Raw genomic sequence first — 14,068 nt, 5'->3', positions numbered from 1 at the left:
TACTATTAAACCTCAGGAAAAAAATAATGGTATTAAAATAAAGTTACCTCTTGTAGTTTGCCAGGTGCTGCTCCAGCTGAGTTATCCTGTTGAGTTTGTGGAGGAACCACTTGTCTATGGCTGTCAGCTGGTGGATCTGATCAACACTCATACCACTGTGGAGGGCCTTAAAGGTGGAGACATGAAGTAGACTCAGCTTTACATTCATCATTCATCGAAGTTCATCATCTATTCTCCTCATGGGAATATCCAATAGGTTTCACACAGTTTCAACAGATTCTTTAATAAATTGCTCAGGATTAAAATCATGTTACAGTCAGTGAATCGTCACTGGATAGGAATGGTCATTCAGTATGGTCACAGTAAATAACGTTTTTATACATTACTTTCAAGGACTGCAGGGAAAATATATTACTTTGCTTATATTGGTCTTTTATGAAAAATCTGAAATCAAGCCGATCTATTATTAACCTGTAATATGACAAAGGTTCTGCTCGGACAACAGTCTGTAAATATGTTTTTTATCATTTTTGTTAGACGGCTGACCAGAGGAATCATTTCAGGTTGCTGTGGGAGGATTTTACTCAGCAGTCTGTAAAACCGGGCAGTGAAACGTACCTTGTCCTGTAAATACAGAGCTTCTAATCAAGCTGCAAGTGATTATTTCTGTGACCTTTAGTAGAGAGTTTTAGTGTCTCAGAGGCAAGTTCAGATGCAAGCAGATACAATAAACGCCGGGGGAAAAAAAATAAAATGTAATTAATGTTGAAGTGCAATGCTAATGTTCTGGTGTTTATGAGTGATGACGATGCCTGGGCTGTGTAAACTGTGAACAATAATACCAGTGGCATATCAAATAATTTTATCTAATTTTATCAGATATAAATAATTATATTAATTATAATTATATTATATTATATTATTAGTATCTTCTGTTTTTGCTACTTATCATCACTTCTAGCTGATTAACTCTTTAGGAGGTTGGTGTTTCTTATGGCTTTAGCAGGCTGGGTGATTAACTAAATTTTATTTATTAATTATGACTTTGGCTTCCAATGATTATGAAAATAAGTTAATCACTTTAAACAATCGAGAAGCAGTATTCCATTTTGCAATGATGTGCTTATTTTGTCTTGTGTTATAAATCTAGCACATCCCTTTGCTTTACAGTTGGTGCTCAGTGGTGCCAATTCAGCAACTTTCTTCCTAGATACAGCGACTTTTTAGACCCTCTTAGTGACTCACTTTCTAAAAAGTGGCTGGTGAAAAATTTAGAACTTTTTCAGACCATCGGGGAAAAAGCGAGAAATACATTGAAATGTATTATATTGTAATAGAGTGTCTACAGATATAACAAAGTTAAATCTAAGACTTTTTGAGACCTTTTTATCTCTCCTCTTAGGCCATGTTTATATTTATACATTATTTATTTTATTTCTCTTATTATTTTACATTTATATTAATTATATTTAAAGTTCAAGCAAATTCCCTATTTAAAGACAAGCTTTAAAACTTTTTTTAAAAAAATCAATAAATGCATGTTTCCAAAGTCAACGAGTAATTGTCTTAAATAATCATGATCTAAATACTGACCAAAATAATCGTGATTATGATTTTTACCATAATTGAGCAGCCCTAACCAAATGAATTGGACCTAACACGTGCAGGTTTCAAAATCAAACTAGTGGGAGGTTGGATGAGAGCAAATATGACTGTGTTGACCACTTTAAGGCATTATAGCTGGTGTTTGATTGCTTGAGGATAAGATGTGGATCGTCAATCTATAATGCTGTCGCCATTTTCAATGATTTCACTCTGTACTGAAGAGGGCAAATATATCTACTGTCTGGACAGCAAGCTCGCACAGTTGGAGGTTTTGACACTGATTGGACCTCGTTCTGCTCTTCTTTCAGCTGGTGATAAAAGCTTGTTGAAGTGCTGAAGCTGTACATGTTTTTGACCTTGCAATAGTTCGTGCAGCGTCTCTGTGTTTGAATGACGGAGCCTGACCCTGTGTCTAGATGTACTTATGAAAGTGCCGTTTCACCTTCAACTGATTCTAAGAGGAAAAAGAAAGGCTCACAGTGCTGTATTGGGCAAGCACAAAAGCAGACACAGCAAATGTATCTTCATATTATGTGATTTGGATTCATCCTTCCCCACATGTTTGAAAGGCCCATTCAGTTACAGTTCAGACTGTATGTGCTTTCCAAGTATTAGGCTCCTGTGCAACTATTTAACTTATAAAAAATTCACATTTCGCTCTGCGTGTCATGTTTTTTTCATGATAATTTAGCTGTAACACTTCAAAATGTGATTTTAATGAGAAAACTGTAGTCGGTGTCATTCATTATTAACGTCAGGAAAGATGAGTGTACCTTGGCGAGGGAGAAGATGCGGGTGATGGAGGGCACAGCCAACTCCTGCTGCAGGTCCTGGGTGTCATCCCAGGCTTTCTTGAGTGGCAGCCGGGGCACAAAGCCATCCACTGATGGATGACACATCCTCAGGGCCTTCTGCACACTCTCCTCAAAGGTCCGGCCAACTGCCATAACCTGAATCCAGAAGAGGGAGATATATGACAGTATAATATGGATGTGTGAGTGAAGAGAACAAGCAAGTGGATGAGTGAATGGAGCCCCCCCCCCACCTCTCCCACACTCTTCATGGCGCTGCCTATCTCATGAGACATGCCCTGAAAGCGGTCCAGGTCCCAGCGGGGAATCTTGGTGACGATGTAGTCCAGACTGGGCTCAAAGCAGGCGGTGGTCTTTTCCGATACAGCGTTCTTAATCTCCGGTAGGGGAATACCCAAAGCCAGCTTAGCAGCAACAAAAGCTAAGGGATACCTGTGAAACACAGACCAAGGGCAGGGAGACCAAAATGAACTAGTGGTTGAAGTTTCTGCACCAAATACGCATTACTAGCACAATCACATCAAATCTGTGATGTTGTATTAACTCTATACTTTGTCCTACTGTAAAGCTGTACAGTATTGTACGTCCCCGCCTCACTCCCCACCGCTGTGTACTGCACCCCCGAGAAGAGAACAGGCAGCAGCTAGGGAGACAGATCTTCAGTTGGCAGCTGTAGCTGCTTGAATTTGGCTGGCTCACACCTCCCAGTCCCGAGTATCACAGCAGGCTGGTGGCAAGCAGCAGCTATAGGTTGCTGCGTAATGGCAGCAACAGAAAGTCTGCTGATCCCGCGGTAAGTTGGGGCTGTGCTGGCTGGATTCAGGTTGCTACAGCTGCTTACTGCAGGTCCGTCTTTGTCACTGCTACCCATTCACCTCCCTGTGAGGTGGTGTGTAGCGGTGGGGAGTGAAGCACGAGAGTACACTGTGAATCGAGGTCCTAGTTGACGTTAGCTACCTAAATATGAACATGAAGCCGCAGCCTGTGTAACGGCAGCAACAGAAAGTTTGCCGATCCCGCTGAAAGTCTGGGCTGTGCTGGCTGGATTCAGGTTGCTACAACTGCTTACTGCAGGTCCATCTTTGTCATTGCTGCCCGCTTTCCTCCCTGCGAGGTGGTGTGTAGTGGTGGGGAGTGAGGTGGATTCAAGGCCCTAGTTAACGTCAGCTACACAAACATGAACATGAAGTCACAACCATAAGCCTTTAGTTTTAGTTGGCAGAAGGCTAAACTATTAGCAACATTTTTCTCCATCTCTGAAATGCTTCACCAATATTGTGTTTTATTGCATTTACTGTCAGACTATCTTTAAGACTCTCTCTCTGATAAGTCCATCATCCTCTTTAGGGTTGCTTTGCAGTGTAGGCAGTTGTTACCAGTGCTTGAGTATAAATTTTCCACAGGATTTTTGCACAATACCACAAAATAAAACTGCCTACCCCAGCTAAACAATTGTAGAAATCCATCCTCGAAAGTAAAATCCAACCTATTTATATCTTGTGAAATTATGTTGTGTAGAAAATTGATGCCACTGAGGATACAAGTCCCACTGATGAGATACAAAACATAAACCTCCTCAGGAAACAGCTGTGAGGGAGACACAGTTAGAGTGTCTACAAGATGGATCAGTGAATAACGCTGCAGGAGTGTTTTAAGAGGTGTCTTTGAGCATTTTGATTTTGTTTACCCACAGAAACTTGATGCTATTGAATTCCATTGTGAAACACATTAATTTAAGATCACGTAAATCACTTTCTCCATGAAGAACTACAAACCTTTTTACAATTTCAAATCTGCAGTGGGAGACTGTTTGATAGTCAAATGATAGAGCATTGGTAGATATTCATTTAAAATACTAGCTAAAGAATTCCCCGTCCACAGCACAAGATTTGCTTCCATTTTAGCACCACTGCAGTACAACCACAGTTAGTTTGTGAGAGTCAAACAGCCAAACTGATTCAATTTGGGGGCATTTTTGAAGCCCAGAATCCCTCATCCCTGAGCTCAACTGATCTAATAATTACTCTCCATGGGAAAGTCCTTGAAGACCCATGATGCTATATATTGCTTATTGTCTGCTATACATACATACATACATGTTGCATCACCAGCCTACTAGCAGCGCATTCTTGTTTGTATACATGTATTCTCTCACCCAGTGGCTTTGGATGCCAGAGCGGAGCTTCTGGAGAGCCTGGCGTTAACCTCAATGATGCAGTACTCCAGGGATGACGGGTGTAGGGCATACTGGATGTTGCATTCGCCTATGATGCCAAGGTGACGAACCACTTTGATGGCCGTCTCACGGAGCATGTGGTACTCCTCGTTGGACAAGGTCTGACTCGGTGCCACCACTATGGAGTCACCTGAAGAAGAAGGAGAAAAGGAAGAGAAAGAGGAAGGATTTAAAGGTTTAAGGCAGCATTAACAGACTCTGACCTTGTTGTTTTGGTTACTGAGCTTCATATAAAGCAACAAAAGCCTGTTTCTCACATGGATTTGGATTTAAAAACAAGGATCAGCACATATCCCATGTAAAGCATCTTCACCTGTTTGTTGTAAATGCTTGTCTGAGCAGTTTCCTTTTCTTCTGAGATTTGAAAGGAGCTGTATAGCACATTCAGAGCATGTTTCAGAGTCTGAGGTGGGATGTCTGCACACGGTTCTCAACATGAGAGCGGTTGAGCCAGCAGCTAGCAGCTCATGGTGCTCACAGCACAAACAACATCAACAGTGCTGACAAAACTAACAATGTTAACATGGGGGGGAACTGGTGTGTGGCCGTTATGTTTTCACAACAACACTGTTATCAGCAGTGATCGCCATATGAGCCCAGCGCAGAGCAGTGGTCATTAACTAGCCAGGGGGATACACACACAGGGACTCACATGTACGTGCGGCCAGACTGTCTACCACAATACACAGAGAAGCTCGTATTACAACACAAACAGAGGGTAGCCTGACTTCATTATCTGCTTGAGATGTCAATATTACACTATATCTTAACATACTAAATAGAGGTTTGCTGCTATATTAATGCTCTGAATGCTGTGTGCTTAACCTGAAAGAATACACTGTGTATGACTTTATTTACTGAAACATCAAAGCTTGAGTCATCTGAATTAGAATTCTGTACATGTATAGTCGCTGTACAGTGCCTGAAATCATTAAAAATCAAACAAAAAAAAATCTGCATAAAAAAAAATTACAACTGGCATTGCAACCTGTAAAATTTGGTTTGCAAAGTTTTTATCTACTGTTATACAGGAAAAGCTCAGGGGTCAAAGATTATCACATTTTAGTTAAAACAAAAGAAAACACACTTTTCTGTTTTTCCTTCGGAATTTAAGACCACTCACACCAAACAAATCTGTACCAGAGGTGTTGCGATATACCAGTAGTTAACCTAGATATTTGAAAATTCAATACTGGTATCATGTTAATAATGTACATATGACAATACTGTGTAAATAGTCCAGCACCTTTTGAACCATTTCCATTTCTTTCCATTCTTGCTTTGACTTCCTCCCAATCTGGTTGCCTTGTCATTATCAATTAAGTGTAACTGCTCTTTTTGTACACCTTTATACAGTTAGTTACAGATTCTCTCTAAACCCTCTACAGTTTGAGCGTCACTAATTTGCCAAAAAAGGGACAAAATGCACAATAAACAACGTTAAAGGTAAGTGTGACTGATAGCATTTTGTTTTGTTTTCTCCATTTTTTTATTTATTTTTTTACAGATATCGCGATATTATCGTTATGATGAACTCTTTTGACCACGATAACTGTATAGTGAAAATCTGATATCATTAAGGGTGTGTATTGGCAAGAATCTAGGGATACGATACATATCGCGATACAGAGGCGACGATTCAATATATTGCAATACTTTAAGCAAAGCGATAAATGATTTTTTTTTTTCAAAAGAATCTAATTTATGGAAAACTCATGGTATAAAGAACACACCATGTTGCTATTATGCATATAATCTGTGTAAACAGTTTATACTTTTGAGAATCAATACAGTATTGCAAAACGAAATATCGCGATATTTCAACCTATCGATATTTTTTTACACCACTAGATATCAAGCTGGCCCCAGTCTGTACAAGTTGTGGATGTTGGCTTTGAGAACTAAATTAAAGCCACAGGCTTGAGTGGAAACTCAAGTATGAACTCTTGATGCCTTTGTTTCTACAGAAACAAGACGAAGAAATGGCACAAGGACAACAGCTGTCACAAACATCGATACCATCTTGCCAGGTTCACATTAAATTCGGTCAACATAAACAACAGCAATACAACTGACTCAATCACACTAAAACAAAAGTAAGAACATGATACTGAACCTAGTATCCCACAACAGCGCACAACAGTCTGAAGGTGAACACATCAGTATGTAATGTATGCTTTAGTACCTGTGTGAATGCCCAATGGGTCAAAGTTCTCCATGTTGCAGACGGTGACGCAGTTATCAGCCACGTCTCTCACCACCTCATATTCCACCTCCTTCCAGCCCAGCAAAGACTTCTCCACCAGGATCTGACTGCTCATAGCCAGAGCCTGCAGCACAGTATGCACAGGATATCATCAGGTTAGATGCAGCGTGTCTGTATTAGCCTTTACACAGCTGGTTGACATACTAATATGAAAAGGGGAAAAACATAATTTAAAACAATATCTAGTGGTGGTGATTTTACGCATGTGCTTACCATCTAATAATGCTTCATCATTATAAAACTGCAATGTATATGGGATGTAATGTGAGCACTGCATGTTAACACTTGCAGCTCACACACTGACTGATCTTTCTGAATGCCAACAATGCGACTAACACACATACAATGATATTAAAAACAGATTGGGTGATATATTTTAGCAATTACAACTCATTACTCAAAACTAAGAATCAAATGTAAGTTAATGTGCACTAATTAACTATTTCCTCCAATGTTTTAACACCATAAATTGTCACACAGGCATTTTTTGTGCCTAATTTCCTTTCCAGTGGGAGATACTGCATGTGGCATAACACCCCCATGAATCTTAATGTAAACCCAGTGGTCATCAAAGGAAGGAAACATTTTTGCATATGAGCAGAGTCAAACAGATGGCTGTGCACACAGAGACGGATAACTTTATCATACTGAACTATATAATGCGACTAAGCACACCCACACCGTGAATTACACTCTAAATAATTACCATAAAGTTGAACAAACGCCTCTCACAGTCCCACCGAAAACTGAAACTCTCAACCTCACAGCCACATGTATACTGTGGTGTCTTGTTATCACTGTAATGGATTGCATCAGATTACATTAATGTGCCGATACAAGCTTTTTTCCCAAGAACTTCCAAACCACAGTCTCAACAGAAAAGCTACTTTTTCAGATAAACAATAAATGTGCTTTGTGTTTGTTTGTTTTATTGTTTTAAGTATACTTTATCTGCCAATAGACACGTTTTTCCCTTTAACGTACCATTATGAAGTAAATGTTGATTGCACAGTGTAATGGCTATAGAATGACACCATCTGCGTTTAGAGTGGTTCCCTATAAGCCTCACTTTCACTTTGCGAATTCTGTGTGCCACCGGGTATGAAATCTCCTGGGAAAATGAAGGCTGACCGGCGATCCAGTCAGGCTGGCATCCTGGCACCATTTCTGTCTGCTCTCATGCCTCCATTAGAGAGTCAGTGAATGAATAAACCTATGTTTTGTCCTGTGTTGCAAAGCGCTCCGGTTGTCTTTGAAACAGCAGCACCAATAATTATAGCACTTGGAAATGCTAGGGGGAGGAAAGTTGTCTGTTTACACTTTAACTAAAGAAACAAAAAGGTTGCAGCTTCCCTGAATGTCTTTTTACCTACAACACAAGAGAACATATGCAAATCTTTTTCATTTGTTGAGACGTGGACTGCCTGGAACAAAATGTGGTTGCCACATTTTGCACTGGTGCATATGCGAGAGATAGAAATAAACATGCTCTTTTGAGTTGCTGCTGCAAACACAAGGTTAAGGTGAATCATTTTTCATTTCATCTGTATTGTATTGTATTGTATGTATTTGATTAGACAAAGACCTTGTGAACTATATCTCTGCTCTACACTTGATACAAAGCTGTAAACAGCCACTGAGCATAACTGGGAAAAAAAAAGAACATTTGCCATTGAAATTTCCAAATGAAACAAAAAAAATACTTTTAAATACAAAACGAGGAGAGCAGCAGAACCTAAAGCATAAAATAAAAAGTATGCACTGATCTAAAACAGTCTGGCACAGACCGTTCATTTTGCAGCCTGTGATCACAGATTATAACCAATTCGGCTGTCAGACATAGTGCTGGATACCGGACGAGCACAAAAGAATGTTGCTAAGCAACAGCAAACTATTCCCTTCTTGGCAGAGCACCAAAGAAACATATCTAAACAATTTCAAAGCTTTTATCTTTGTGCAGGTTAATGCTGTAAACATGGGATGGAACTAAAAAAAGTTTGTCAGTAGACGTCTGGGTAAAAATGCTTTAATTTCTGATTTGATCTGCATCATCAATCACATGCAAAGAACAGAGATTACACAGAATAACAGTTATAATTGTGCCCAGATGCCTCCACCATCCCTACACCATTTATGCTGACCTTGTGGGCAGTTTCCTCCAGCCTTTCTTTATTGGCACACAGACCGGATCCCAGACCTCCAAGAGCATAGGCCGACCGTAGCATCACTGGGTAGCCGATCTGCTCTGCCGCATTCAAGGCATCAGATACCTGAGAGATGCACACAGATATTACACTGTAATCCCCCCTGCTTGACCATTTACTAAAAATACAGAATATATCAACACTGTATCATGCAATATGGATATATAATTTGTCTCAGAGGGAGATTTATTTCTTGTTATTGGATCCTTACAGATGCCACAGCAAAACTAGGTGCAATCTTCTCATTGATCTCCATCAGTTTGTCAGCAAAAAGCTGTCGGTCCTCTGTGGCCATGATCGACTCCACCGGGGTTCCCAGGACCTTCACACCATACTGCTCCAGGACACCACGCTGGAATAATTCAACTCCTGAACACAGCACCAATCCACACAGATGCATGGTTAAGCAATCTAAAAAATATATAAATGCATCCATAAAGTTAGTGAGTCATGTCCAACCCTGTCAGTGTGCGTGTCTTGCAGAGAACTCCACAATACATTTAACCTCTTAACCTTCCTGACACACAGTCAGTGTGTTCGCCTACCTGATCTCCACAAAATTAGCAGTCCCACACACTGACGCAAACAGGTGCACACATCTCACCGCAGTTGAGTGCAGTCTGTCCACCCATGGAGAGCAGGATGCCATCTGGACGCTCGGTCTTGATGACTTCAGTTACAAACTCTGGCGTGACGGGCAGGAAGTAGACTGAGTCGGCCTGCTTGGTGCCCACTTCATTGGTCTGGACCGAGGCGATGTTTGGGTTCATGAGCACGGTCTTCAGGTTCTCCTCCTACAGCAACACGTCCACAAGGTTAATTATTGTTTATTTAAAAGTAACCCACGGCATGATGATCAGTCTTCATTCTCACATTTACAACAGCTGTGTCTTTCAATGTAAATGTGCTACTGTGGTTTTTCAGCATGCCATTTATTTCTGTAGGTTAAAATGTAACCTTTGACAACAGACCTTTTTCACAGTAGACATCTGTGAAAAAGGAGTAAAAGTGTGTGTATGAACTCTATTCAATGGATTGCATGAGCAGAGTTCAAAGGGGCGGGCTTCCCCAGGCACACTTCTTGTACTCCCAGTGTTTAAAATTGTAAGGTTTTGGCAAAAACGCATGTGTTTGGGAAGAACTGAGCATATGACTGGATAAATGAGGCTTAGATTATACAGCACGAGTTGTGTGAGAGTTTCTTAACAGATGCTTTGATAGAATTTTGCTGTTGTTAAATATGGCCCCCCTTTTACTCCTCAATTTCTCCTGAATAATCACCGTTTTTAGATTCTTCGTTCACTGTTTAGACATGTGGGAAAAAGTTTTCTTCAATAATTCAATATTACATGGGGTGAGTAATTGACACACAACTGATCATTTGGAGGGTGAAATATTCTTTTCACTATGGCTACGTTCTATTCAAGTGTCCCAGTTAGCTAAATGGGATTCAATCTCCTTAATTTCATTATTCACACCTGTGTGTTTTCCCTACTGCAACGTGTGAAAATGTCCTCTGTGAAAATGGCTTATTAATTCCACGGGAACTAAAATGGGTACCATACAGTTTGTACACCAAATTATTCAAGTTTTTTTATGTATAAAATGTCATCTGAAGGTTTTCAAACCCTCTATTTTAAATGTTAAAGAATTTATTTTTGTAATTTCCGACAAATACTTTGAAAAGACCATTAAAACAAACTCAGCCGTCAGACTCACGTAACACCAAAGCCGTTCATTTTCACACACATACATCTTTTTAAAAAGGGTCAAACATAAACTATTTGATTTTTAAAACCAGTTATTTTCTGAAACAGCTGGCACTGAAAGCAGTAAATTGTATAATATATTTTTTGGGAACTTTTCGGCCAGACATTAACATCTAACTTGTTTCCTCTTACCTTCATGGCCTTGACGGCCTGAGATCCAGAGTAGTCAAACTCTCCAGCCTGCCCAATAGACAGACCACCAGAACCCAGTACAAGCACCTTTGACACCTGCGTTTACACAAATACACACACAATACACACAGTATTTAACACCATGCAATATGGGCAGCATGAAACTCTATTTGCAAGGAAACATAAATATATTAAAAGCTGGAGTGTGAAGCTTTTGTCTCCCCCCTATGGCACTGAGAGTAATTACACAAAGACTGTCGATGCATACTTAGGTGAGCTCACTGCATCTACCCCGCCCCCAGGAGTGCTCTCTTTAAGTTTTTAGTTTTTTTTATTTTAATCCCCTCCTTGAAAGCCAAGGTTCTTGTTCATCTAGAGCATCCACTCCAGTTACTTTTCTTGAATGCTTCTTATGCTGCTTCATCACTTTGGTTTCTCCCCCCTTCCTTTTTTTATAATCATTTTTTAATTTCAAAAAATTATTTAAATCTTTACTTTATGTCAACATACATATTGTTAAAAGAAAACGTCAGAACCACACACACACACACACACACACACACACAGACGAAGTGTTGAGATAATAAAACAAAAAGCAGAAAATGAAACTAATCAAACATAAAATAAGTAAATTAATCACTCCCTCCTTTTAGCTCTGGCTGGTTGACATGAAGCGCATCATTATAATGATGTTAAACAGTTTAGTTACTAACCTGTGAAATACTACATCCTGGCATTTCCTTGTACAGTTACCTATTTATATAACCTTCACACCCTGAGACAGTTAATCCTGAACACACCTAAAAATCACATGTTGTTTATAAAACCTAAACCTGCAGAACCTGTGCGTACCTGGGCTCTGGGCGGAATGTCTGGCTTCTTCGGCATTACTGAAAATATATTGGCATCTTTTCCTTTCTTGATCAGGGACATGAAGGCATCAAAGAGGTACTGTGGACACAAAGAAAAATACCAACATAAAGACAGTTTGAATAGTACATTTATTAGGAGGAACCTAAGTTTAAGTGTTTGTTACCCTCCTGCAAATATTGAACTAACATTTTCCACTACTTTATGCAGTGAAAACACGGTGGTGTTTTAGAAAGACCAAGCTTTGCCTGAGGTTACAAGGTTTGGGATGGAACAGATTTCCCTAAGCTGACTGTTTCCTGAGGTTACTTTCGTTTACTTGTACGTGGACGAGCAAAAACCATGAGGAAACTTTCAGATCAGACTGTTCTTTCCTAAAAAGAGTATGTCTGCATTAAAATGTACAGAGAAAGTACAGAGGAAAATAACGACATTAATTTTATCAATCAAATTAGTTTAAATAAACAAACTAAACTAGAATTACTGCCTCCCCTTCTGGTCCTGAGTTATCGTCCTGAGTAATGGTTAGAAAATAGTTTTTGCAGAACATCATGATGTCACAGTGAAGCTGACCTTTGACCTTGTGGATATAAAGACATCTGTGCTAAATTTTGTCATAATTAGTGTATGAATTGAGAAATGAAAAAGTGTTTTGTGAGGTCACAGTAACCTCTGAGCATCAAAATCTAATCAGTTCATTGTTGAGTCCAACTGGACGTGGTGCCACAGAAATTGCCTCAAGGGGCTCTTGGGAAAAATGCGATGGACGGACAACTAACAGGCTGTCTACAGGTGTCAGACAGTCCAAATGAATGCTTTTAAGACCCATTCAAGACACATTTAACCAACTTTAGGACAGATTTTTGGACCGATCATTTTTTACTTATTAAAGCATCCCAGGTAAGCATTAAGGGTAAGTAGTATATATACAGTGGTGGAAAAAAGTTTTCGGACACCCTTAAAATTTTACACAATCTCAAATATTATCATGAAATATTTGTGGAAAAATCTTTTTTGTGTTTCAAAAGGTGTGGCTGCATTAGACAGATACAAACAAATACAAATTATATTTTTTTGTTTATTGTTTACAAGAAAAACTAACAAAACTAAATTCTTGATAGTTTCAATATGTCAGTTCTCAACATTGTCGGTATCAAAGTCAACAAATAACAGAGAATGTGTTCAAAACTGAACAAAAAAATAAATAAACCATCATCAAATTAATATTTAGTAGTTCTGCCATTGGCACGTAGTAGAGCTCTAATCCTGGCTGGCATGTTCCCCACGAGCCTTTCACACTGTTGAGGGGTAATCTTGTCCCATTCTTCTTGAATTACTGCTTTTAATTCTTCTAAATTCTTTGGTTTATGCTTTGAAACAGACCTTTTGATAATCCACCACAGATTTTCAATGGGGCTCATGTCCAGGGATTGAGCTGGCCACTCTAAGACCTGGATACTGTGCTCCTGCAGCCAAGTTCTACTGGCCCTGGATGTGTGACAAGGGGCATTATCTTGTTGAAACAGTGCACGCGCAGAAGGGAGCATGTGGGTTTCGACAATCGTACAATACTTGGTAGAGTTCAATGTGCCATCACAGACAGTGAGATGACCAACACCAGCAGCACTCATGCATCCCCAAACCATGATACTGCCCCCACCATGCTTGACAGTAGGTACTGTACATGCTGGAGATAATGCTTCGCCTGGCCTTCTGCGTACCCTCACATTAGTAGGAGGAAGATAAAGCTGGAAACTGGACTCATCTGACCACAAAATCTTCTTCCAGTTCCTGGCTGTCCAGTTCTTGAGCCTGGGCCCAACGACGCCGGGCTAACCTCTGTCTCTCATTGATCAGGGGCTTCTTGATAGCCTTGTAGGACCTTAAGCCATGATCTAAAAGTCGGCCACGTAAAGTGCGGGTGGAACACTGGACACCAGTTTGGTTTGACCACTGCTGCTGAAGCTCCTGTGATGTCATTCGGCGGTTTTGCCTGCACATGCGGATCAGGATGCGGTCATTTCTTGCTGAAGAAACCCTTGGACGCCCAGATCTTGGTTTGTCTTCCAAGCTGTTGGTTCGCCTGTATTTCTGCAGAGTGTATCCAACTGCTGAAGGACTGCATCTGCACTTCCTGGCTATCTGGCGGCAGCTGTACCCTTCCTGGCTGAGAA

The 14,068-nt window shown here is 40.1% G+C and overlaps 1 protein-coding gene across 1 annotated transcript in view; it reads right to left on the bottom strand.

The window, feature by feature from the left end:
- Window positions 1-14,068, bottom strand: part of cps1 (carbamoyl-phosphate synthase 1, mitochondrial) — a 102,102-nt gene that overhangs the window by 74,313 nt on the left and 13,721 nt on the right. Inside the window, exons 12-21 of the mRNA XM_033617114.2 lie at window positions 11,877-11,975; window positions 11,025-11,120; window positions 9,728-9,917; window positions 9,335-9,492; window positions 9,061-9,189; window positions 6,839-6,983; window positions 4,573-4,783; window positions 2,651-2,849; window positions 2,379-2,555; window positions 48-166 (exon numbers count right to left, since the gene is read on the bottom strand). Coding sequence (XP_033473005.1) covers window positions 48-166; window positions 2,379-2,555; window positions 2,651-2,849; window positions 4,573-4,783; window positions 6,839-6,983; window positions 9,061-9,189; window positions 9,335-9,492; window positions 9,728-9,917; window positions 11,025-11,120; window positions 11,877-11,975 — 1,523 coding nt within the window. The remainder of the gene's footprint in view (window positions 1-47; window positions 167-2,378; window positions 2,556-2,650; window positions 2,850-4,572; window positions 4,784-6,838; window positions 6,984-9,060; window positions 9,190-9,334; window positions 9,493-9,727; window positions 9,918-11,024; window positions 11,121-11,876; window positions 11,976-14,068) is intronic.

This window comes from Epinephelus lanceolatus, chromosome 14, assembly GCF_041903045.1.
Source record: "Epinephelus lanceolatus isolate andai-2023 chromosome 14, ASM4190304v1, whole genome shotgun sequence".
Lineage (NCBI taxonomy): Eukaryota > Metazoa > Chordata > Actinopteri > Perciformes > Serranidae > Epinephelus > Epinephelus lanceolatus.
This window is presented reverse-complemented; position numbering and strand designations above follow the sequence as displayed.